General features: G+C 45.1%; 1 protein-coding gene across 1 annotated transcript in view; it reads right to left on the reverse strand.

Annotated features, from left to right (window-relative positions):
- SDK1 (sidekick cell adhesion molecule 1) overlaps positions 1 to 19,547 on the reverse strand; it is a 722,340-nt gene extending 702,793 nt beyond the window's left edge. Inside the window, exon 1 of the mRNA XM_070460504.1 lies at positions 19,051 to 19,547. Within this exon, the coding sequence (XP_070316605.1) occupies positions 19,051 to 19,294 (244 nt within the window). The 5' untranslated portion in view covers positions 19,295 to 19,547. The remainder of the gene's footprint in view (positions 1 to 19,050) is intronic.
- Positions 19,548 to 25,788: the final 6,241 nt, after the last annotated feature.

The raw sequence follows: 25,788 nt of genomic DNA on the forward strand, positions 1-25,788 counted from the left end.
ATTTTAATTTTACTTGTAGCTTTCTTCATAGAGTCCAAGGTATTATGTGTAAGGTAAGAACATGGGATGGCGGGGGGCGGGGTGGTGGGGTGCGAGGAACCTCAAACTGCAAAAGAGGACAAAGATGTCTGGAATTAGAATGGCTAACTCTTTGAGTGTATTTATCCACGTACAAGGGGTGAGGAGGGAGAGAGAGGGAAATTGTGTAACAGGCAGAATCATCTGGTGCTTCTTAAACCCACACATCAGATAGAATGGGGCAAGGAGAAATGAATCTGGAAGGCTGGTTTCAAAAGGCAGAAGAACTATGATTCTGCCACACCACACCCTCTACCACTTCTGAGCTATTCTAAAATGAAATTCATTCTCTCACTTTCTCAGAAAGCCTTGGTACAGAGTTGAGCTGTCATCTCTTAAAATGTTCAAATTTTCAGAAAAGTAAATGAAAAAAAAAAAAAAAAAGAATTTCTAAGAATGGAATAGATCTAGACAAATGGAGGAAATCAGATTTTTAATGTAAAGAAACCGTAACAAAAGTGAACTCCCTGAACAGAACATTTCAAATGTATTTCAATTGCTACATCTCTATATATTTCTTTCAGTGATTACAGTTCCATGGCAGAAAGGCTATCTGAGTTGGCAATATACAGACCAAGGACATGCAGACCATTACCAGATACCTTGGGAGTAGATAACAGATCCTCACTCATGACCACAACACTTGATAAAAACTCAATGGAGACAAAATGTTAAGATTAACAAACAGTGCACATATGTATTATTCAGGTAACAGAAACCTATCAAAGCCAAGAAGCCAGAAAACGCAATCTTGAAGAGAGGACCAAAGAAACCTCTCAAATATAAGCCAGCTTGTTGAGGTCACACAAGTTGGTAGGAACAGATGAAATCACACTGATGTGAATTAATACCTTAAACTGGGCAGTTAAGCCCCTAGACACTCTTACAGGCACTCAACCCCCTTAAAAGGTCCACAAGTATTCCTGGGGGCACCAATCCTCAGTTCTCCAAGTGTGACAGCTTGGCAGACACCATCAGGTGAGACTCATGCCTCCCCTGTGGAAAAGGCTGGGGGCTTCCCACAGCTAGACAGCTTGTACCCTGGAGCAGAACATTAAAAGAGCTCAGTAAGGAAGCTCATCTGGTTTATACACACCAATTTTTTTTCTTTTTTATAAAAACACACCATACTGCATACTATTCCCCATGAGAACCCACTGCCTCTGACTTCTCCTGATTGTTTTTAGTGAACAGTGTATCACTGCATACATCCACCCATGCACACACACACTCCCCCGGTACGGTTCAGCCTCCTAGGGCCACTTCCAGACAGGCCCACAGTTGAAGTGCCTCCATAGAATCTCAGGCCCACACTTAACCCTCTGCCATCTGTATCCAAATCTCAGTTCTATCCCAGTTGAAATCCCAGTCACAAGAAGAATCATCCTGTCTAGTGACATGACTAAATGTGACTGCCAATATTAAATTCACTCCAGAGAATCATCAACAGAAATACGCCTTCTCTGCTGAGGTTTATACTAAAGCACAAATAATAGCACCTAACTCTGGCCACCTGAGGCAAAGAGTCAACTCACTGGAAAAGACCCTGATGCTGTGAAAGACCGAAGGCAGGAGGAGAAAGGGGCAACAGAGGATGAGACAGTGAGATGGCATCACCGACTCAATGGACATGAGTTTGAGCAAATTCCGGGAGAGAGTGAAGGACAGGGAAGCCTGACATGCTGCAGTCCATGGGGTCACAGAGTCAGCACGACTTAGCAACTGAAAAGCAACAATGCAATGGCAGGAGGATACAACTTATCAGTAAGAAACTGCACAAGTAAAAGAAATACATATTATTGACTGGAGAGAGTGTGAGGAGGGGAGCAGGAGAGAATATAAACAATAATAGACTGGAAGAAAAAGGACAACCAAGCTTAGTTAAGAGATCAAGAAACATGTATTGCCTCCTGTGTATTCTACTTTAGTTGAGGAAGGAAAAACACATTAGCAGTTCATTTGATCTGATAAATTCAGGAGCATAAAAACAGCTATGATTTATTAATATTAAGCAAGACATTGTGCTAAGTGCTTTACATATATTTTCTCTTCTAATCCTTATAAAAACCTTGTGAAGAGATACTAACTTTTGATTTCATAAATGAACAACTGAAACAGACAGGTTATGTACCTTGCCCAAAGTGACACAGTTTATAAATGGCAAACCCAGGATTTGAACCCAGCTCTAAAACTCAAGATACCATCATGTCATAATGCCAATACACCATAGCCAATGACTTACAAGCACATTTTCTATATATGTATTTAAAAATAAGATACATCTGTATTTGCTAACATGAAATGACACATTATTAAGTGAAAAACTAACTACACTGAGGCCAATCTCCAAAGTGTGTAACAATACGCTACCATTTGTATAATGCTAAAGGGTGGGGGGGGGGGAGGAGATACACATATATGGTTGCCTTACACAAAAACTATCACTGAGAGAATAATCAAACAGAGAACAGTGATGACCTCAAGTAGAAAGGACCAGGATGAGAAAAGTAGATCCTTTTCCCACTCGTAAGTTTTCATAAGGAATAAGCACTATATAATAACACATAATTGTAAACCAAAATCCTGCCATGAAAAGACACCTTAAGGCCCCTTGCAAAACTGAATGAAAGAAAGAGGCTTAAGAACCAGAAAGGCACATCTACTTTAATAAAGCACCATTTCTAGATGTTTTCACAATCAAAGGGCACCTATTAACATTGCTCACATCCTAAATGTAGCCCCCACATGCTGCCACACACAGAGACTGTGGTGAACGCGGAGGAGAGACTGCAGGGAAGCAGCCTTGGTGCGGAAGGGGAGAACAAGCCCCTCAGAACAGAAAGCCAAGAGGACAGGAGCAGAGAAGAGCCCACACCTGGAGGCCAAGGGGAGCACAGCCCCGGGAGGCAGCCAAGGCACAGAAACGGAGGAGGAGCGGGAGGCACAACAGCGCCTGAAGCAGGGTTAGAGGAAGGAATTTTCACTTTCCAATTAATCTGGAACGTGGTTAAGATGAAAGCAAGACCAAAACAGGCAAAGACCAAATCCATTTGTTGTAATTTAATGAGTAATATGCCCATTCAGAATTCAGTACATGTTCCTTTGCTTGCCTTGAAATAGTTACTATTAGAACTTGTATAGTATTTTAATTTATAATACAGTTCAAAATTACTGACAGTGCTTACTATGCCTTCCCATACATTTTCTCTTCTAATCCTTATAAAAACCTTGTGAAGAGATACTAACTTCTGATTTCATAAATGAGCAACTGAAACAGACAGGTTATGTACCTTGTCCAAAGTGACACAGTTTATAAATGGCAAACCCAGGATTTGAACCCAGCTCTAAAACTCAAGCTTAAAAGGTCTGAATATTGTTTGCTCCAAGAAAAAACTACACAGGCTATCTTAAGCAAAAGGAAGTCATACTGGAAAACAGACTTGAGGAAAAGTTAAGCATGTAAACTTCAAGGTCAGCAAGAACCAAAGAAGCTCTGAAGCTGCAGGACTTTGCAAAACTCCATGAAAACAAATCAAGAAATGACAGAGCAGAAAAACAGCCAATGGGGTTCCCTGCTGGGTACCAGAGTCATTCTTAGAAGACAGTATCTTTTGTGGCCAACCACACTACTGCATTCATACATAATACTCTTGTGATTTGCATTTATATTTAATATATATGTATTAGTTCATAGTTTATGTAAAACACAAATTTAAAATCACTAATTTTCATTGAACACAAGCTACATGCTGCAAAGTTTTTGTACATAATATCATTAAAATTTAAACTTATTAAAAGTATTTGATATCAGAGCTGTTACTGGGAGAAGTGACACCAGAATCATAAAATATTAAACATCACTAACTAAAAAATCGATGGTACAAATGTGTTTATCAACTCATCTTTCAAAGGAGTTTTTGTTCTTACAATAAGCCTGTAATTTAAGATACTGAATGCCTTTTTCAAGTAGGTGAACAAAATAAGGCCCAAAACAATAATTTAATTTTCCTTGAATAGAAAAAAAGCACCAAAATCTCAAGTCTCCATTAATGCAATCTCAGGCTGAACCACTAAATTACTTTAATACCATATTCCTCCCCAAAATCACTAATATCACATTATGGCAAATAATAATTGCTTTCACAATTTTTTTAAAGTTATAAATGCTTATTGTTTGAAACTTAGAACTTACAGAAAAAAAGAAAAATTTCCCATAATACAGAGATAAGCACTTTAAGCAGACTAGTCTATTCCTTCAACCATACTTGCTGAATATAAAACAGTAATTTCTTATCCATTTCTGACTTAAAATTATATCCTCATTACCTTTTTCAGTCTGTTATACCATTCTATAAGATTTTATGCTATTTCTGATTTCAAAAGCAACCTAAGGCCATTATAGAATAATTAGAAACTAGAGGAAACTAAAAGGAAATAAAGTCATCACGAGCCAGCGCTCCCAACGTCCCGGCGCACGGCGTCCCAGGTCCTTTTCTACTGATGCGTGAATGAATGACCCAGTGTCAGAAACACCCCACCACGCGTGCTCGGTCACACACAGCGGGCAGCACAGGGCCGGGGCAGGAGCAGGGGCACTGGAGTCAGCCAGAACTACATTCAGAGCCCATTTGCATCACTTACTAAGTGGGTGACCTCAAACCCTCTACCTCAATTTCCACATCTACGAAATAGGGACTGTCACAAGATAAGATCTTGCATAGACAGGCCTTGGCACATATTGAGAAGCACTCAATAAAGACATGCTATCACACTGTACAAACCATGCTATAACCTCATTTTTCACCTAATATATTCTGAACATCCTTCCATGTCAATTAGATCCACTTCTACAGCATCTTTTTAATACCAACATAGTACAGTAGTTTTCTCATGCGCTATATCAGCCATTAGAAGAGATGCCATAAAAATTCGGGTCTCACCATTCTGGTAAGAGCTGCCTGACGCTGACTATTACATACAGGGCACAGGACTCCATCCAACCTAACTTAGTCCCTAAAAGTGGGGGGATAGGGGTCAGAGCAGGTTAAGACTCCCAGTGTTTCCTCACTAGCTGACTTAGGAGAAGGGCAAATGGGGTTTGGGTTTTGTTTGTTTTTTAGAGTTTTTTATTCTCAATAGTCTCTATGATGAAATTAAGTTTATTTACCCAAGAAAGAGCAACTTGCAAAGCAAAGAACTGTAGTTTCTAAAAGTCCTCTCAAGCTGTATTTTCAGATAATAAAATGCTAAACTATAGATTTTAACTTGCTCCAAAGTATCTACCTACATAAAAGCATACCACAACTTTCCTTTCACACTTGTGATCCCACAGGGAACAGCAAAGTTAAGATCCAGATGACTGTTGTTTTTATAATACTGTGATACTAGATTTAAGCAATTTTCAAAGTCCAGGAGTTGGTCAAAACCACCAGCCAATCATATCAAGTTGACACAAAATGGCAAAAGTCAACACTCTCGTCTGCTACTTAACCTCATGAGCTTCTTCGTATCTTAACCGTGGTCCTCCCTCCATATGTATGCTTTCCTTCAAATGTTAAATGGAGTTTACCCTTGTGCATTGAATCTCTGATAGCTAAGACTCAAGTCCTACTTTTTCCACAGCTAAGACCCCAATTCAGAATGTCAAGGAGGTCACTATGGAATGTGTTGGCTAAATATAGAGGTCTTGATATTGGTCCAAAGTGGCAAGAATCTTATCATGTAGACAAGGAATTCATCACTGCTGTTGCCCAGTGTCTTTTTTGCCTGAATCCTTCATCTCTGTGTTCCCAAGTGCTAAGCTGGATTCCAGACTTTAACCGACCTGCCTACTCATAGCCCTACCAGGACTGTTTAAGCTGACCCACAGATTCTGGGCCCTCTGACAGCACTTCACTGTCTGTATTTCACGCCTCCTTTCAGTTTCCAATCTCTCTTTTCCTGAAGTACATCTTGCAGTAGTTCCTTCAGCAAAAGTGATCGACTAGGTCTTCATCTACGAAACTTGTTCCATTTTTACCCTGAACTATTACTTCATATGGATACAGAACACCAGGCTGATGTCTCCAAAAGCACCTTGAAGATAACAGTCTATCACCGTCTGCTACCAACAAAACATTTTCCAGTCTAGACAATGACTTTCCTCCAGTTGCTTCTATCTTGTTTCTAGTGTTTCAGGTACAATGTGTCTAGGTATGGAATTGTTTGTATCTTGCTTGGGGTTCACTGTGCTTCCTGAACCTAAGAAGTAAGCCTTGCATTTATTATGGAAAAATGTCAACCATTATATCTTTGAAGAGTCTCTCTCCCATTCTATTTTCTCTTTCAGGAAACTCACAGAAGGTAACAGTGAACTTTCTTGTACTAAATTTCATAAGTCTTAACCACTCATTTTCCACTCTCTCTCCCAAGCAGTTTCTTCAGAACCCCTCAAAGATCAATAGTTTTCTCTTCATTTATATTCACTCAGCTGTTTAACCTATGCACTGAGGTTACTTGTGGTTTCTAGAAATTCTACTTGGTTCCTTTCCAAATCTATGTGTTCTCTTCCCAATCTGTGATGTTCTTTCATTGTAGTCTTATTATCACTAATAATTTTAACCAAGTGATTTCTGTCCCATGTCCCAGGAGCACCTTTCTCCTATTTACAATGTCTGCCAAAGCTCCTTCGTAATGATTCATTTCCTTGTGTGACTGGCATGCTTTATTTCAAGTTCATCCTTAGCACGAGTGGTTTCTTCTATTGAGTCCCAGGTTGTTCCTCTGCTCTGCAGGACAGTTTCACACTTATTTCTGAGGGCTCCCACAGCTCTGGACCAGATTTTGTGCTAATTTCTTAGCTTGAGGGTAAGTCACACTATAAGAAATGTTAAATTTCAGCCCACCCCCAATGTGATGTATGGACTTGCTTTTTTTATTCCTAGTTACACACAACCTCAGGAGGACAACGCGTTTCTTTGTACTCCCTCAGTCTAGTGGGGAGATTTTCTAGTCTTCTTTTCACAGATGGGACACCCCTCAAGATTTTACACTGGAAGACCCCAACTCTGCCTTCCTTCTTTAAGCAGACCTCAGACCACGCCTCCTGTTCCTTCATGAGACCCTCGGGTCCTATACCCAGATGCAAAACCACCTGCGCTTGAGCTCCCAACTATACCCTGGCTTTGAATTCTCTTTCCACTTCTGACCTTGGGGACCCCTGGTTCCCCAGGCTCAGGAATGCTCCCACTTGTCCTCGTCCTCTTTTGTCCACAGTTGCAATGTGTTTACAGCAGGGTGGGAGTGGAAGTCTTCTACATCAGCTCCAGTAGCAAGTTGCTAGAAGCCTCCAGGAGTCACAAACTATGAAACTGTGAATTGATCAGTTCAGAGAATTGTGATGATTACTTACAATTTTGCCAGATGACAACAGCCCACAATTTTTTTCAGCCTTGAGAACAGTTTTTAAATTGGAAAAAATAAATATTCCCAAGGCATTGTCACTACACACTTCAAATGCCTTTGTAGTTCTTTGCTTGCTAGCATTTTAACAGTATGAGAAAAACACCTGTTGACTCCATTTTCTCACCATCCATTCATTCTTTAATCAACTTCAATCGGCCTTATAGTCCTACAACTCTAGTGAAATTATACTAAACAGAATCAATATTTACCACTTTATCAACAAGTCCAACGACCTTTTCTTGGCCCTCACACTACACTCCTTCTCATCAGTCCCTCTCCTCCTCCTCCAGTGTAACCAGGCAGTCGCTGCCACACTGACATGGCCACACCCTGGTCGCGGCAGCTGTCTACAGGCCCCCATCCTGTCCTAGCAGCTTGCTGCTTCCCTGATGGGTCTCTCAACACAGGAGACCCAGGTTCGATCACTGGATCAGGAAGAGCCCCCTGAAGAAGGAAACGGCAACCCACTCCTGTATTCTTGCCTGGAGAATCTCCATAGACAGAGGAGCCTGGTGGGCTACAAGTCCATGGGGTCACAAAGTCTCTGACACGACTGAGTGACTAACACTTCAGAACTATGGGAAAAGACAAAATGAATGAAGCATGATTCCTCTTCACAAAAGTGTAAACAACCATACCACCACCTAACATATACTGGAGATGTACTATGTACTTGGCTAGGTGCTAATTACCTTCCTTATCTGCGATCATATCAACTGAGCCTCACAAAAGCTATGTGAAGTAGGTACAATTAAGAAGGTACATTGTACAAGCATACTTCAGGGATGAGAAATAATGCTTAAAGAAGATTAAGTACCCAACCCAAGGAAGCACAGCTAGCTTTTATGGGTCGATTTTATTTTATGCCTAGTCTGTCCTCTTAAACAGGCTATATTATCTCCATAAGTAATTATATCAAATGCCCAGAGCTATCCTCTAACCGCAAAAATAACATCCAAACATCTTCTTGACAAGTCTGTCTGGATGCCTCAAAGGTACCTCACATTAGTACACTGATAATCGTGATCACCCTGCCCAAACTAAGGCAGTCTAACCTCAGTGACTGACTCCCCTAATCAACCAGTCAGGCAAGTCGGAAAGTTGGGTGCTACCCCCCGACATTCTCACTCAGTCTCTGTATCCAACCTATTGCCAAATCCTGTTCATCTTTTGTCCCCTATTTCTCTCTCAACCCATCCATCCTCCTCTCTCATCTCCAACTCTACCACCCTGGCCCAAGCTATAACTTTCTCTCACGTCAAAAGGTGACACTGTCTAACTTGTCTATAGGCATTCTGGTTTCTCCCAACCCATTCTCAATTTTGCAATCAAAATGTTTTTTTCTTCTCAAGATAATGCTTTTAAAATACAAATCTGACTATTTCACAACCAAAGCATTAATTCAATTTTTATTTCAGAGTCTGAGGCAGTAAAAATGCAGAGACTGGTGACAGTCCATAGAGAAGAAGAGAAAGGCAATTTCAGTGAGCATCAAAAAGGACCCCAACACAGGAACAGAAGCAAACAGAGATGAAGACAAAGAGGACAGCACCTGAGAGGTTTTGAATTTTTGGCTCCAGTGAACTTCCAGATGTTCAAGCTGGATGTAGAAAAGGCAGAGGAACCAGAGATCAAATTGCCAACATTTGTTGGATCATTGAAAAAGCAAGAGAGTTCCAGAAAAACATCTACTTCTGCTTTATTGACTATGCCAAAGCCTTTGACTGTGTGGATCACAATGAACTGTGGACAATTCTTAGAGATAAGAATACAGACCACCTGACCTGCCTCCTGAGAAATCTGTATGCAGGTCAAGAAGCAACAGTTAGAACTGGACATGGAACAACAGACTGGTTCCAAATCAGGAAAGGAGTACATCAAGGCTGTATATTGTCACCCTGTTCATTTGACTTATATGCAGAGTACATCATGAGAAATGCCGGGCTGGATGAAGCACAAGCTGGAATCAAGATTGCTGGGAGAAATATCAATAACCTCTGAAATGCAGATGACACCACCCTTATGGCATAAAGTGAAGAACTGAAGAGCCTCTTGATGAAAGTGAAAGAGGAGAGTGATAAAGTTGGCTTAAACTCAACATTCAGAAAACTAAGATCATGGAATCTGGTCCATTCACTTCATGGCAAATAGATGGGGAAACAATGGCAACAGTGAGAGACTATTTGGGGGGCCTCCAAAATCACTGCAGATGGTGACTGCAGCCACGAAATTAAAAGATGCTTGCTCCTTGGAAGAAAAGCTATGACCAACCTAGACAGCATATTAAAAAGCAGAGACATTACTTGACCAACAAAGGTCCATATAGTCAAAGCTATGGTTTTTCCAGTAGTCATGTATGAATGTGAGAGTTGGACTATAAAGGAAGCTGAGTGTGGAAGAATTGATGGTTTTTAACTACAGTGTTGGAGAAGACTCTTGAGAACCCCTTGGACGGCAAAGAAATCCAACCAGTCAATTCTAAAGAAAATCAGTCCCGAATGTTCATTGGAAGGATTGATGCTGAAGCTGAGACTCCAATATTTTGACCACCTTATGCAAAGAACTGACTCATCTGAAAAGACCCTGATGCTGGGAAAGATGGAGGTAGGAGAAAGGGACAAGAGAGGATGAGGTGGTTGGATGGCATCACTGACATAATGGACATGAGTTTGAGTAGGCTCCTGGAGTTGGTGATGGACAGAGAAGCCTGGTGTGCTGAAGTCCATGGGGTTGCAAAGAGTTGGACACAACTGAGCAACTGAACCGAACTGATCCCGGAGATAGAGCTGAATCCTAAATTTGCCAAGTTCCAAAGTATTCTTCTTGTAACACTGATACCCCAAGATGCCTTCAATAAAATCCTTTTTTCTTAAGTCATTCAGACTGAGTTTCTAGTTTGCAACCAAGAGAGTCTTAGCTAAGGGGAAAAAAAAACCTTAGAAAAGCCAAGAAGACACACTTAGAAAAAGGGGACACACCTACAGAGCAAAAACAAATTCCACATAAAGTGAAAATACCTTTGGCCAGAAAATATATAAATACACACAATGTTTGTTAACTCATGTGTCTCCTCCTTTTAAAGGTGTTACATAAAATGCTGGAGGCTGAGAGCCATGTTCTCTTTTATGTTCTGCAAATCATCATAGATTGCTGTAGAGCTAAACACGGAATGAAAAGAATCAGCAGGAAAAGCATGACTGTACAATGATATAAGTCACAAAGCTGCATCCTCGGAAACCCACTCCCTCGGAACAGTTTACACATGCACTCGTGTAAATGAAATGTCTTTTTTCCCCCAAGTAATACTTTACCACTACTTTATTTCCTGGCTATGATTTGCATTGTAAGGTATTATGAATTCACCTTGCTTATAGCTGAGAATTTTATATATTGCATGAAGTGCTGAAAAGCAGTGTACCATAGAAGGGAGGGGAAAAAAACAGCTAAACAAACTAGAGATTACATCCTATATAAATACTTTTCCTGTTGCCATCTGGTGGTTCATGTATTAAATCAACACTGACACTCATTGTACAGAGGGCTTGGTCCACAAAGTCAAAACCTCCTATTTTTTTGCATCACATTTAACACCTAGAGGGAAAGTGAGATAGAACTGACCTTCAACCACAAATATATACAAAATTAAGGCTCACACTAAAGAGAAAAACCCACAGAAACCTGTGGATGTAACACATGAACAGGTTATACCCATGTGATATAAGCTATGCTATCTCTCCTCACCCGAAATCTAACTTTCTCAATTAGCCTGCTTGGGTTGGTAAAATTCTTAATAAAGGTAACTAACAGCACTCTGAGTAGCTATATTCCTCTTCCAATTGCCATAGTCATTCTTTAGTTGCCTTCCTATATTCTTTCTCTTGGAAAGATCATTCATCTTCATAAAAATCAAGCTTACATATATGAGAGCTTCCAAGCCTCTCACAATAAAGAATCATCTCTAGAATACAGAGGAGAGTTCTACAAGGGAGAAAAGGCAACAAAACACTACATCAAAGGCTAAATTTATCTATCTGATAATATGGGCCCAGGAGTCTAGCCCATTCTCATAAGCCCACATCCCCAAAGTTACACACACACACACACACACACACACACACACACACACACACACACGCATCCCAAAAACACTGCACAAACTACAGACTTGGCCCGTGTTCAACAAGCTAATCTCCAAATATCAGTACATTAGAAGATTTATCTGACATTCATTATTAAGAAACTAGATTTAATTGATAGCTGTTATCTTCACTAGACATTGTCTGTATACCAACAGCACGCCAGCTAAGTCTTTTAAAGTGAAAAATAATTATTCTGAATTTTGAGAACCATTTGATTTACTGAAAGTCCCTAATGAAGATAACCAACACAGCACTGGGTTTCGCCCAGAAACAGACAGCATCTACTAATCTCGTCAATTACTGATGGTCACTGCCCAGTAAACACAAACATTCTCATATCACTATTTCATCTCTTTTAAATTTTCTCACTGCATTAATTACCTCCTAGATTTCAATTAGTCTTGCCCTTTTTTTTTCCAGCCATTTAAATAAATAAGCATCTCACATTTTAAAGAAATTTATTCCTCCAAACCTCAGGTCTACATTGATAAATTGCAGCACTGATTCATTTTAGAGAACCTAAAGTTTTGAGTATGAACCACTTTCAGGCTAGAGTAAATACATCATGTGTAAGGTGGCAGCACCTAAGGAGAAATATCATATTGCATCTTAGTTGTCTTCCACATTGTAAACACCACAGCAAAAGCAAAATGAAGAGAATTAGGTTCTAAGAGCTAAGACATATGGAGTAATAGAATCCCCAGAAGAGGACACAGAAGCTTGGTAAAGGGCAGAAAAGATGCGACAAAATACTGATCAAAAAATCAAGGCAGAACAATTCTGAAGGTGTAGTTTAACCTCCAACTTTTACAGGTAAGAAAAAAATCAACTCAGAAGCTAACAGACCTGCTAATATGACAAGTTAGTTACAGAATGAAATAAAAACCAGGTTCACTAACCCTTATCAATGCCTTTTGCATTCACCATAACCTTCTTTCTAGGAAAGCTTTATAAAATGTTCTCATTCCCACAACACCCACAGGAGACCCTGGGGACAGGGAGCCTGAAGCCAGACCAAGGCAATGAGTCTGTCTTCAGAGCGGCCTGTCAGGGGGTCAGACCAACACCAGAAGAGCAAAGGAGCAAGCAAGCGCTGCCTGCAGCACTGCTCCCATATGTCCTTAACTCCTATTTGGATATGGTAAGAGTGGTATCCAAGTAGCGAAGCTGCGAGGTTAGTAACAATGTATTTCTAGAACGGGATCAGTAACTGGCAGGTGATACTTATCAAACTAAGAGAGACTTTTCTATTTCAGGGAATCATTAAAAAAGCATAAGACTAATTTCTATGCACTACTACAAAAGAATGACATGAGATGCCATCACTGCAGCCCCATGTGACAAAATAAGGTACAAATGTTTACATTAAGAGACCATTTTGTTTTATTTTTTAAATAAAATTTTTATTTAATTAATTTAAAATAATTTAAATTTAATTAAAATAATTAATTTTTAAAAATTAATATTTTAAAATAAAAAATAAAGCTGTTTTATTAAAAGATTTACAAACTGACAGTGAATTTTAAGAAAATACCTTATGGAAATGAGGAAGTCAAATTAGAATGAAGGGGACTGTATATGTATTAAAATGCCCAGTTACATTGGGTAAAAACAGTGACTGCTTACCCCAAGTCTTAGCCAGAACATAAAACTTACATCGAGAACTTTACTTTTATTTTTTCAATAATTGTACTTTAACTCCTCTTTGTGCTATACCTTTCAACCTGATTTTCATTCCCCATCCTCACCTTACTCAGCTTTCATGTATTTGGACTTAAAAGAGTCTACTTTCAAAACTACTGCTTTCCTTACTTCTTACAGAAATTTAAGTCACAACCTAGTCAAAATCCAGTTTCTGAGTTTTCACTCTGTTTCCGTCTCTAGATGTACTTAACAGACATTACTGGTCTCTGACCTCAGGGACACCTGGAAGAAGGCACTCCCTCCCCCGCCTCCAAGTTCCCCCAACAGAGGACTCAGGATGGACAGAACATGAAGGCAACTAGTAGGTAGCATTTAGAGGCTTCCCAGGAGCAGTTCCCCCAACAAAACAACCCGAGGACTCAGGATGGGCAGAACATGAAGGCAGCTAGCAGGTAGCATTTAGAGGCTTCCCAGGAGCCCTGGGGGTAAAGAATCCTCCTGCCAGTGCAGGAGATGCAGGTTCGATCCCTGGGTAGGGAAGACCCCCTGGAGAAGGCAATGGCAACCCACTCCAGTATTCTTGCCTGGAGATGCCCATGGACAGAGGAACCTGGGGGGCTACAGTCCATGGAGTCTCAAAAAGTCGGATGTGACTGAGCACACACACACAGGTAGGACTAAAATATAATATCCTGTTTGATTCCACTTCATCACCCATTTAGCTTTCCAGAGTGACTTTGTTTTACTCCAATATTTGGTGACATAAGAAACTTTCTGGTTAGATATAATCCCAATATGTAGCTAAACTGAACTGGGGTTAGATAAAATGCTGCTAACAAAAGATCAGTACGTCACAAACCCCACCTCTCTATTTCCATTTAAGGAACTTAAATATGTGTACTTGAGTGAGCATTTTCCAAGTGTCTTTCAAAGTAATGGTTAGTATGCTCCTAGTGGTCAATTTTGGGGGGTTCATATCTGCCAACAGACTGCCACAATCCCATTCTCAATTGTAATTTGGCATTTACGAGGAAAAAAATCTTCAAAAAGAAAAGGCAAAACAGCAAGTCATTTTACTATAGGAGAGGTACAGGTATATGCAGAGGGTTATGCATATTCTTCTCTATTTCCCAGACTGTTTAATGTAGTTTTCATTGTTCTATGGGAATAGTAAATAAGGTAACCTGAACCTTGAGGTCGTGTAACTCAGTACAGTGTTTGGAAAACATCAGCCGCCATCTTCCCTCTGGTATTGATCAGACTGGTCCCCTCTCCTGCCCCCTCCCCCATAAAGCCACAGGCTGCCGGGAGAGCCCCCAGTCCTTGGCTATGCTCAGAAACCGTGAATCAGGCAGTCTGCCTTCCACTCTGGTTCTACCACTAGCCCTGAGACCCTAAACAAATTAGTTAATAGCTCAGGACCTCAGCTTCCTCGGAAGCAAAATGAGTACAAAGTGCTACCTGACTCCCTGGGGTTGCTGTGCAGAACGAATGAGCCCACCTGTAGAGCACATCATGCCTGGCACACAGCAAGGGCTCAGGAAGGGACAGGCACAGGTGGCCGTTCGTAAGATAGTCGCTTATCATTAGCTTACAGGATGGCTACCAACCAAGTGGCCAGCTGCCGTCTGTTAACCAGCCATGGGCTAATAAGATGTACCTGAACGCTACTAAGTGTGGCATCATGAAGACTCTGGTGAAGCTAGCAGCCTGGAACTCAAGTTCCACTTGAGACTCAAACTACAAAGATGTGAGGAGAAGTGGGTGTAGGAATAAGACGAATAGCGGAAACAAACCACTCTGGGAGGATGGGGAGCAAGGAGGGCCCAAAATGAAGGTAGATTCGTATTGAACCAAAGCAGTTCTGTTCTGAGATTTCTTCAGCAAGCCAGGGGGAGAGTAGACCTTACCCAAGGCTGAGATTTGCCCAAGAAAAGGAATCCAGGTAGGAGGCCAGGCCACAGCAAGTCAGGGCAAGGATGACAGAGAACGGGAGGTGATCATCAGACAGGCCTACAAGGATAAAACCGTAACACAAAGACACAGGAAGTCCCCTGTGGAGTTTTTAAACACACATTCTCCCTCCAAAGACCTGCTGCTTAGAGGAAGGGCCCAGAGAGATGAGGGTATTTTTAAATTGCACTGGTGATTCTGATGCAAACCCCAGACTAGCACAAAGCAGGAACTTGACAGTGTCGGTAGGAATAAATAGAATGAGTGACTCAAAAGCTAATTAAGTCTGGAAGAAATTTCAAAGTTTGAGATCTTGAACATGGAACAAGTGAAAATCAGCTAAAAGTGTAGAAAGCTCACTGGAGTTGTGGGTGGTCCAGCAAGGGGGTGCACAGTCTACAGAACTGCAAGATCAGCCAGAAACAAGGTTAAAGGAAAAATCAAGCGATTGTAGATTTTAAAAAAAAATTAAAACAGTGGTTCTCAAACTTGACTGAGCACTGGAACCACTTAAGTTTTTAAATATCCTGATGCTCGCGTCAAACCAAAAGTCAATTAAAACAAATTCTGGGAATGAGAGTCAGCCTTCCATATTGCTTAGAGCTCGCAGGTGATTTGGACGTGCAAACACATTTGAGAAACATGGGGAATCAACAGGTGATGGCATGAGGAAAAACTAAGCAAGCCAAGACAGTGGTTCTCAAACTCTGGTGCGTATCATCAGGGACACCTGGGAACAAGTTCACCACTTCAGTGTGACTCACTGAAGAACAGAAAGAGCTGGCCCTCTCTCTGTTCAGTCGCTCAGTCGTGTCCGACTCTTTGCGACCCCATGAACCACAGCATGCCAAGCCTCCCTGTCCATCACCAACTCCCGGAGTTTACCCAAACTCATGTCCATTGAGTCGGTGATGCCATCCAGCCATCTCATCCTCTGTCGTCCCCTTCTCCTCCTGCCCCCAATCCCTCCCAGCATCAGGGTTTTTTCCAATGAGTCAACTCTTCGCGTGAGGTGGCCAAAGTATTGGAGTTTCAGCTTCAGCATCAGTCCTTCCAATGAACACCCAGGCCCTCTCTAAGTTCACCCAATTCCCCAAGTAATTCTGATACACACCACAGCTGGAGAACCATGAGTCCAAGGGGCTGGAAATAACTCCAAAGGAGAAACTAAGAACTGTGAACCACCCAGAGCAGTAACTGAGAAGTGCATTCCTACCCTTCTCCACTCGATGAACACAACCTTAACACAAGGCTGTACTGAGCACTCGGAGAAGGCAATGGCACCCCACTCCAGTACTCTTGCCTGGAAAATCCCATGGATGGAGGAGCCTGGTCGGCTGCAGTCCATGGGGTCGCGAAGAGTCAGACACGACTGAGCGACTTCACTTTCATTTTTCACTTTCATGCATTGGAGAAGGAAATGGCAGCCCACTCCAGTATTCTGGCCTGGAGAATCCCAGGGATGGGGGAGCCTGGTGGGCTGCCCTCAAAGGGTCGCACAGAGTCGGACACGACTGAAGTGACTTAGCAGCAGCAGTACTGAGCATTATCAGAATCAGGAAGCTTGTAATGGTCCAGCAGGAAAGCTAAGGCACCACAGACTTCACACAAATGACACATATGACCCTGCCATCCTCCGCCCCAGAAAGCATCCTTTAACACTCAAGTGTGGCTCCCTAGTGGACAACATACGGAAAGCATGCATTGCCACCTGCCTTGTACAACTAAAAAGACTTGGCTCTTTAGCAATGGAGAAAAGTCCCAAACACCCACCAGTAAGCAGACTATGTAATTCAAATTATCATTACTGAGTAGAAACTCCAGGACTATTAAAAAGTTACAGTTAGAAGAAATGAACTTGGTGTTTCACTTCACGGTCAATTATGTACTCTGCTTAAAACTTGGGTTGTGAAACTATGTAACTTTTACTAGTCTATAGGGCCCTTATTTTCTCCCAAGGTATCATGGCCAGGCCTAGCCACATGAAAGGCCGTTATAAGGAAACAGTTAAGGAGAAATTAGGAATTGCTTCACCTAGCTACATAGTAATATAGTACTTTTGGCTGTTTCTAACCTAGTGGTAAGTGTTCCATTTAGAATGTTACATTTTATCTGATAAGATTCAAGAGAATACATTCCCCATGCATATGGCCAACTCATCATTCCATCAGAAATCTATTGCAGCCTCAGAATTTTCATTTTCAAGATACATGAGCTTTTGTCAAATGGTGACATCTCCCCTGTAATATGAATTCTCAATACGATATAAAAAATGATGGATATATTACACATTTCACAGAGCACAGAGAACAGAAACCTGTCAATGAATTTAAAATTTGTGACAACCTATTTGAAATTTTACACTAAAAGATCTGTACACTTTATAAACCATGGAAATGTAAAATACCCCTCTTTTTTTTTTTTTTTTTTTTAACTGGCAATGAGGAATAAAATACTCCTCCCTAACAAAGTTTGTCTTAGTACTTGTTTTAAGTTAATTTCACTAACATTACAGTTGTAAAAAGCAACACACTGACAGCCTTCAAACTGATAAAAACTTGAAATGTATATATTTCAAAACAAAGCCAGATTTTTCCACTCTGAACTTGTACACAAATCTTTACATGGATTAAGGTTCAGAGCTTACTGTAAAGTGCAAGTCACTGTTTGCGGGGGGCAAAAAAGGAAAACTTAATAAACACCCTTTCTATCTTAAAGGTCATCCCTAACTGATTCAGATTTCCTCATTTGAACCTGGGTTCTCTGGCAATCTCCAGATCCCATTTTACAAAACGACTTAATAAATGCTTTTCTACCACAGTCAGTCATTAAGCAAAAAAGCACAAACAAGCGAAACGAAAATTTTCCAAGTAATGGAGGAGAGTTAAATTAACCAGAAATATGGCAATTTGTTTCCATGTAGCAAAACACGAGAGCAGGCACTTAAGAAAGCCTTGGGAAGAGGGAGGGGAGGACCTCAGTGCGGATCAATCAGGTTAACATTCACAGGAGAAGGATGAGTTATCTGCTGTTCCACGATCGGATGATAGTTTTGAGATCAGACCTTTGAGATGCGATTCCATTTCAACCATCAGCCGTCGCTACACACACATCACCTTCTCTGGACACCGAACACGGCTAATTTAAGTTCAGTGCTCGCATCTGCCATCCACCCTGCCTCCCGCGACGCCGAGGATCGTCGAAACCAAGCCCCCGGAGCCGCCCGCAGCCCCGTGAAAGCCGGCGCCGAGAGGGCGCGTGCAGCCAGGTACGTCCACCTCTCCGCCTCCCGCCTCCACCTCCATCCTCCCCAGACCTGCAAACTTCAGCGAGCAGGGGTGCTCGGGGGGCCGCGGGTGGGGGGAGGAACATTCCGGGTCTTGGAGAGAACCCAGATTTCGGGGGCCAGGCTTGGCTCGGGAGAGACGCCACCTCCCCGTTCAAGCGGTCACTTGGCGTCGGCAGAGGGGCAGCACCTCCTCAGACCAGCGCGGCCTCCGGGGGACACAGGGGCGGGTGGGGCGGCGCGGGGCCGAGGGCGAGGCCGCGGGCACCCGAAGTTCTGCTCCGCCAGCCGCCGGGCTCCCCCTGGGCTCGGGCGCCGGACCTGAGGGGCGGCGGGGCCTGGGGACGGGGAGGGCGGCGCAGTGGCTCCAGGTGGCGGGCGCCTCGGACCCTGACGAGAGGTCGGCGCCGCCCGGCGCGTTGAGGGGCGAAGGGCTCCCAACTTGGAGGCTCGGCGAGCGGCCCTCAGGGCGCCTCCCCGCTCCCCCCGCGTCCGCGCCTCGCTTACCTTGAGCCAGCGCCCGGAGCAAGTGCAGCTGCAGCGCCGCGAGCGCCCACCACCCGCGCCGCCGGCCCGCGCTCAACTTTGTCGCCGGCCGCCCGCCGCGCTCCCCCGCGTCCCCGCCGGGGCTCCCGGGCTCCGCGCGGGCTCCTCGGGGCCGCCGCTCGGGACCGGGCCGGGACCCCCGCGGCCGCCCCGGGCCCGCCGCGCCGCCGCCGCCGCCGGCCGCCAGCCGGGCGCCCCGGGCCATGCCGAGGAGCCGCCGCCGCCCCCGGCCCCGGCCTCGGGCCCCGAGAGCGGGACGGCGGGCGGGGGCCTCCGAGCCGGGCGTCCAAGTGCTGAGGGGCGCCGGGCGCTGAGGGGCGCGGCGGGGGAGAAGTTGTCCGCGAGGAGACGCCTGTCACGCCGGCTCCGCGGCCGGAGCGCCCGGGCCGCGCCGCGTCTCTACAAGGGTCCGGCGGGCGCTGAGGAGACGCCGCCGCCCCCGCCCGGCGCTGAGGAGAAAGTGCGCCCGCCCGCGCGCCGCCGCTCGCTCGCCCGCCGCCGCCGCCGCGCCCCATTCACAGCCCGGCCGCACGCGCCGCCCGCCCGCGCCCGCCGCCGCCGCTGATTGGCCGAGGGGAGGCGGCTCGCGGCCCCCCGCGTCCCGCCCCCACGCCCTCGCCTGCTTTCAAACTCGCCGCGCCCGCCCGCCTGGAATTTCGCGCCGGGCCCCGGGGCTCCACTCGGGCGGCTTCTCGCGCCGGCTGCGCCCCCTAGGGACGCGCGGTGGGCACTGCAGGCCGGCGCCGGCTCTGCACGCGCGACCCGGGCGGCTCCCGCGGGGGCGGTCCGGCCTCGCCCGGCCCCGGCGCACCCGCGCGCAGGTGGGCTCTAACTTGCGGCCGCGGGGCGGGCGGGCGGCTAGTGGGCGCCCTTCTCGCAGCGCCCCGGCTCGCCCTACCCCCTGCCCCCGGGGAGCCGCCTCCTCCCGCCCTCTCGGCGCTCAGGTGGTTAGGCGCCAAGTTGCCGGGATTGCAAGCGAGAAACACGCCGGATCGGGTTTTCAGATCCCAGCAACTAGAGGCACCTGTGGGTGCAGACCCGCCGCCTGTTGAAAGGAGTGGACACTGGCTTTGGAGGCGCGTCCAAGGTCATGAGCGGCCGGCGGGGAGCACAGCTTGGGATGCTTCCCAGCGTGGGGTGGGCGGGTCTCCTCGGGGAAGCATCTGCTAGGGGGAGGGTCCACTAGGGTAAGGATCTCCCAGGAGTAGGCTCCACTAGGGGGAGGGTCTCCCAGGGGGAAGGTTCACTAGGGGGAGGGTCTCCTAGAGCAAGGGTCCCCCAGATGAGGGTCCTCTAGAGGGAGGTTCTCCTGCTGGGAAGAGTCTCCTGGTTCTGAGCCTTGGGCGCCCGCAAAGCGGGGTGGGCGCGGTCGGCGGAGCTCCGCCGCATGTGGTAAGCATTAGCCGAGTTTATGGGGTGAACTAAGCGCCCTGGAGGCTGGGAGGCCAAAATTTTTGTGGGAGGAGGGCCTGGAAGGTGACACGCAGTCTGAGGCCCGGCGCCTGTGATGACTGAGTGCGATCGCGTAAGTGGTGGCAGCCGGACAGGGCCTGCGCCCCGCTCGGGGCTGCGTTTGTTGCTCCAGGCGAGGACGACCCAGGTGGGAGAGTGGACAGCGGGTCATGTGGCCGAGGTTTCTGAGAGGGGGTTAGCTCTGGCTTTCAGAGCACCCACTGTGCACTGCCCAGCCTCTACTAAGTCTGCACAGTGACCCTGAGAATAAAAGGTGGGGAAACTGAGGGCCGAGGACAGCAGCCAGTCGAGGAGGTGTATTCTGAACCGGATGGGATCCCAGGGCCTGCCCTCTGCCCACTTCCCACACCGTGCGAGGAAGGCTGAAAAGTGAGATGCAACCCAAAGCTAGCGCGTTCTCTAACGCCGCCTTGAAACACTAGTGTGCACTTACTCGAATACCATAGCAGAACCCTGGGGACCAAGGGTGTCCTAAGGGCACTGAGGGGTGGGTTGGGGAGGGGCCATATTAGTTTCCATGCAGCAGCCCTTATGTATATTCCGTCACTAAGTACTTTCTGACTCTTTGCACCCCACCATGGACTGTAGCCCACCAGGCTCCCCTGTCCATGGGGTTTTCCAGGCAAGAATATTGGAGTGGACTGCCATTTCCCTTTCTGGGATCGAACAGGAGTCTCTTGCATCTCCTGCATTGGCAGACAGATTCTTTACCACTGAGCCACCAGGGAACCCCCAATTATTCTTAGGTTTGCAGCAGCCCTGGGCCTCTTCTAACTTGCAGGGTTATGTAAGAGTCTAGAGAGGAAAATGAGCCGTGCCTACAGGACGTTGACCACTCCAGCAGGCCAGCCCTGTGCGGGAGCATCACACTCACCCCCACCACACTCTGTGTGAGAGGTGTGCCCATAGTGCAGCCCAGGAACTAGACAAAAGAGGTGAAGTGGCTTTGTTTCTGAGCACCTCTGCTTTGCTCAGAGATGTGGAGAGGGTGGGAGGGAACCTGTGGAGCGGATGAGAGTTTGGAGGCCTCAGCTCCACTCCTTCCAGTTGTGAAATCCGGGCAAACTGCTGCCTCTATGCCCTGTTGAGTAAGGAACAAGCCCCATCTCACGAAGGTTGTTAGGAAGGAGTGAGATAATTCCGTCAATAAACACTAGTTTCCCTTTTCTCATACCAGTGTGTCCTGAAGCAAACCACCCTCGCTTGGCGCCAGCCGAGTCCAGTCCACATTTAACCTCTTCCTTCCGTCCAGGAACACCTGCCCGTGACCTTCCCTGCAAGTGGCAGGGCGTGCCTGACTCTCTGGGTGTCCGGCCCTCTGCACCCCCATGGAAAGCAGCATGCCAGGCTTCCCTGTCCTTCAGTGGTTTGGGCAACTTCTTGATGTCCGGACGCCCAAAAAAGTGCCCTGAGCCTCTTTTGCTGAGATTGATCTTGCAGTTCAGAGGAACCTTTATGGGAACTTGCTTGGAAACTGGAAAGCCAAGCCGGTGTGCTGGAGGCTGCAGCAGCAGCGCTGACGTCACCGCTGCTCCGAAAGGCCTGGAGACACCTCTGGGAAACTTTTATTCCAATGTCATCCTGAGTAAGTGAGACTCTAATGCGTCTCATTTTACAGTCAAAGGAACCAAGCCAGGGAAGTTTAATAGGCACAAAGTAGCTGTGATAAAGCCAAAGCAGGAACCCAGCTCTCCTGAGTCCAATTCTAAGACTTTTTCCGCACCAGACAGTGTTACCTCTTATATGACCCATTAGGTTACTGTCTTAGGGGGATGTTTAGACCCTAGGTATTCTTGAAAACATATTACAGAGAAACCCCTCTATAATGCTGGGGCGAGGAGGTGGCCAGCACAGGACTGCAATGTTTCTGCCCCAAAAGGCCAGTTAATTTCTCAGTGTAATTTTATCCAGCCCAATGAGAAAGTCTCAAGAAGTGAACATTTTATACATATTTTAAAAGCTTTAGCCATATATGTATTCTAAAGGACCAAGGTGTGGAGGCATGTTACTCCATGAAACCAGAGTTATTTTTCTTTAAAAAAAAAAAAAAAAAAAGGAGCTATGGCTAGTTCCTGTTTCCCAGAACAAGAAGTTAGCGTTTTCCCTGCTTGCTTAGAGGAAGGGTTTTCAGGACAAATGGTAATTGAAGTGGAGTTAGTACTGTGTGCTGAGACCTCTGGTATTTTCAACTTGTCATAAACTGAAGTTCTTCCAGATGCGATCCACGGGCCGTCAGCCTCATCTGGGAGCTGGTAAGAAATGGAGAATCTCAACCCCTTCCTGAACCTGCTGAATCAGAACCCATAGTTTAACAAGATCTCCAAGGGATTCACATATGAATTAAAGCTGGAGAATCACGCTGTCTCAAAAACTTAATAAACATGATGAATACAGCTCTCTTTTCTCAATCTTCCTCCCTACAGACCTCCTTTCCTTCATTCTGTGCTTTTTTACCCCCTCTTCTTTTGCCCATAATGGGTCACGAGATAAAAGGGAAGACTTTTTTCATGATAGAATTATAATTTTACTCTTTTAAAAGGAAAATATGCATCTTCCTAGAACATAAGAGACTCAACTGTGTAGACTCAATACACTTATGGGACCGTGGGAGGAAAAAAAGGGAGAGAGAAGCAAGCAACAAACTCTATATAAATGGTATTTATGTCAGTACGGAAAACAGATGAACAATTCCTAACAGAAAGATGAGCAAAGCCCATGAACAGGCAAGTCTGGAACAAATACAAAGGGAAAAATCAATGCTTGAAGAATGCCCAAAGAAAGTGATCCAAGAAATAAAAAATTAAAGAAATAGGGCTTACAAAAATGTTAAAGGACAGACAGTGGCAAGTAGTGGTATGTGGGAAAGGGTTCTCGGGTTGTGGGTGGGGATATAAACTAAGCCTTTCTGGAGAGAAACCTGCAGTCTGTAACTAAGCTTTAAATACAAGTTGTCTTTGATCTAGCCATTCTACCTCACAGATGCACAAATGTGTGCTTAAGGTTGTCCATTGCAGCATTGCTAATAATAGCAAAAATGGAGAGCAACCTAATTGCCCATCCAGGAAGTTTAAGTACAATATGGTGAATCCACACAATAAAATCCCACGTGACTGTTAAAAGAATGAAGCAGACAAAATCAATACAGAAATGTCACTATATTCAGTTAAGTGTTCTCTTTTAAAGTTATAGGGCAAGTATAAATAAAATAATCCCTTTTATGTTCATTTTATTTTTTTTTCTAAAAGGGTGGATACCAGACTTAAATGTTTCCTTTAGGGGATTTAGAATTATATAATTTTTCTCTACTTTAAAAAAAAATTTCAAATGTGAATATGTATTTCATAATAAACAAAGAGCTTATTTTTAAAAAGCAGATGGTGAGGAGCCCGAGTCATTTCTCACCTATCACTCATTAAGAAACGTCCCTCATGGGTTCTCAGCGGCTCTTCTGAGAAAAATATTCCCCAATCCCATCAGAGGCTCAGTTACTGCATCAACATCTCCGCACAGGGATGGTGTGCCCGTCCACGTGCAAACCAAGGCAAGATGGAGGGGATTCCTTCCATCTGGTCTCCATGGCCTTCTGATAGACGGCTACCCTCTGAATGCTTTGGTCTCACTCACTCTAAAATCCCCACCACCTGCCTATCCTACCCTCACCCTCACCTTTGTTCTGTTGCCTAGCAACCCATTAACAAGCCACCAGGTGCTGCCTTTGATTCCTATGGGGGCCCATGCTTTGGTTGGTTACCTTAGAGCCTACCCAGTTTCCTGAGAATCTTTTCAGAGACTGAACTCTCTCATGAAGTGCTCTTCTTAGAGCACTTTACCAAGCCTCCAATTTACCAAGCCTCCAAAATCTTCTACCAGCCTTCTTCAAAGATAATTGTCCATCACCTTTCTAAGTTCTTAATGTGTGGTCCCACACCATCATTATCATCACCTGGTCAGAAATGCAAATTCTAGGGCACCACCCCAAACATCAGAATCTCGGGGCGAGCCCTCAGGGGGTTCTGATGCATGCTCAAGTTGGAAGACCCACTGGAAAGTAATTCCTTCCGTTCTTACTTCTCAACAAGTGTTTATTAAATTCCTGGTTTGTGCCAGCTCCAGTGCTAGGCAAGAGAGAAACAAGCAATTACAGTAATTGTGTGATAAGCGAAAGCACTTAAAGAAACATCTGAGAAAAGATCTCAAAGCCTGAGGGAATCAAGGAAAGTTTTCCAGGAGAAGTCAAGTCTAAATGTAGACCAGAGGGATAAATGGGAATTGAATCAATCGCCAGGAGACAGAAGGACGTTTCAGGCAGAGGGAACACCAGATGAGGAAGCCCGGAGTGTGAATTTTAGCATAAGACCAATGAACATCTACTTAAGGTTTTTAACAGGCAGTTACACAATGAGATACATTTTAAGAAACATCATTCGGATGGTGGGTTGGACTGGAGGTGGGGCAAGACTGGAAGCCAAAATAGGAAGTGACAGTGACGGGATGGCAGAGAAGGGGCAGATTAAGGAGCTATTTAGAAGGTAGGATCCATACTTGAGGAAGGCAGGTGTCAGAGGACACCTGTTTTCTGGCTTCGGCAGCTAGCAAAACCACCTTTTGTTTCTTAAGAGGGTGAACACAGGTGGAGGAACAGGATTGGAAGGATGGAGGTGGGAGAAACACTGATTCCATTTTGAATGTTAGAGGTGAGATGTTTGTGAAACAACATCACACAGACATGAACACTAGACATGTGGATCTGGGGTAAAACTGAGGAGCGAGCAGAGGTTTGGGAAAGGCAGAAGAGGATGGTGGTGTCTGGATGGTGGGGAGATGGGTGACTTCAGGGAATCTTCAGTGGCAAAGACAGCGGAGTGTCCAGAAGCTCTGGATGGAAAAGGGACCCCCGGATCTAGTGACCGGGGTGTCCACCCAGACCTGGGACAGCAGTTTCAGCGGGAGCCTGAGCCAGCCCCAGGTGGGAGAGGAATGAGTGGGAGATGGAGGTGACATTTTCAAGAGGTTTAGTGAGAAGGTGAGGGTAGAAGGTGGCAAGATTATTTGGTGTTTGAAGGAAGTTTCTTTTCCGTAGAAAGGGAGACCCAAAAGGAGGGGTTGGTAATTGATAGCTCAGGGTCCTGAAGACCCTTGGGAAAGTGAAAAGTGAAAGTCGCTCAGTCGTGTTCCGACTCTTTTTGACCCCATGGACTGTACCAGTCTTTGGAATTCTCCAGGCTA

Source organism: Odocoileus virginianus, chromosome 33, assembly GCF_023699985.2.
Source record: "Odocoileus virginianus isolate 20LAN1187 ecotype Illinois chromosome 33, Ovbor_1.2, whole genome shotgun sequence".
NCBI classification, from domain to species: domain Eukaryota; kingdom Metazoa; phylum Chordata; class Mammalia; order Artiodactyla; family Cervidae; genus Odocoileus; species Odocoileus virginianus.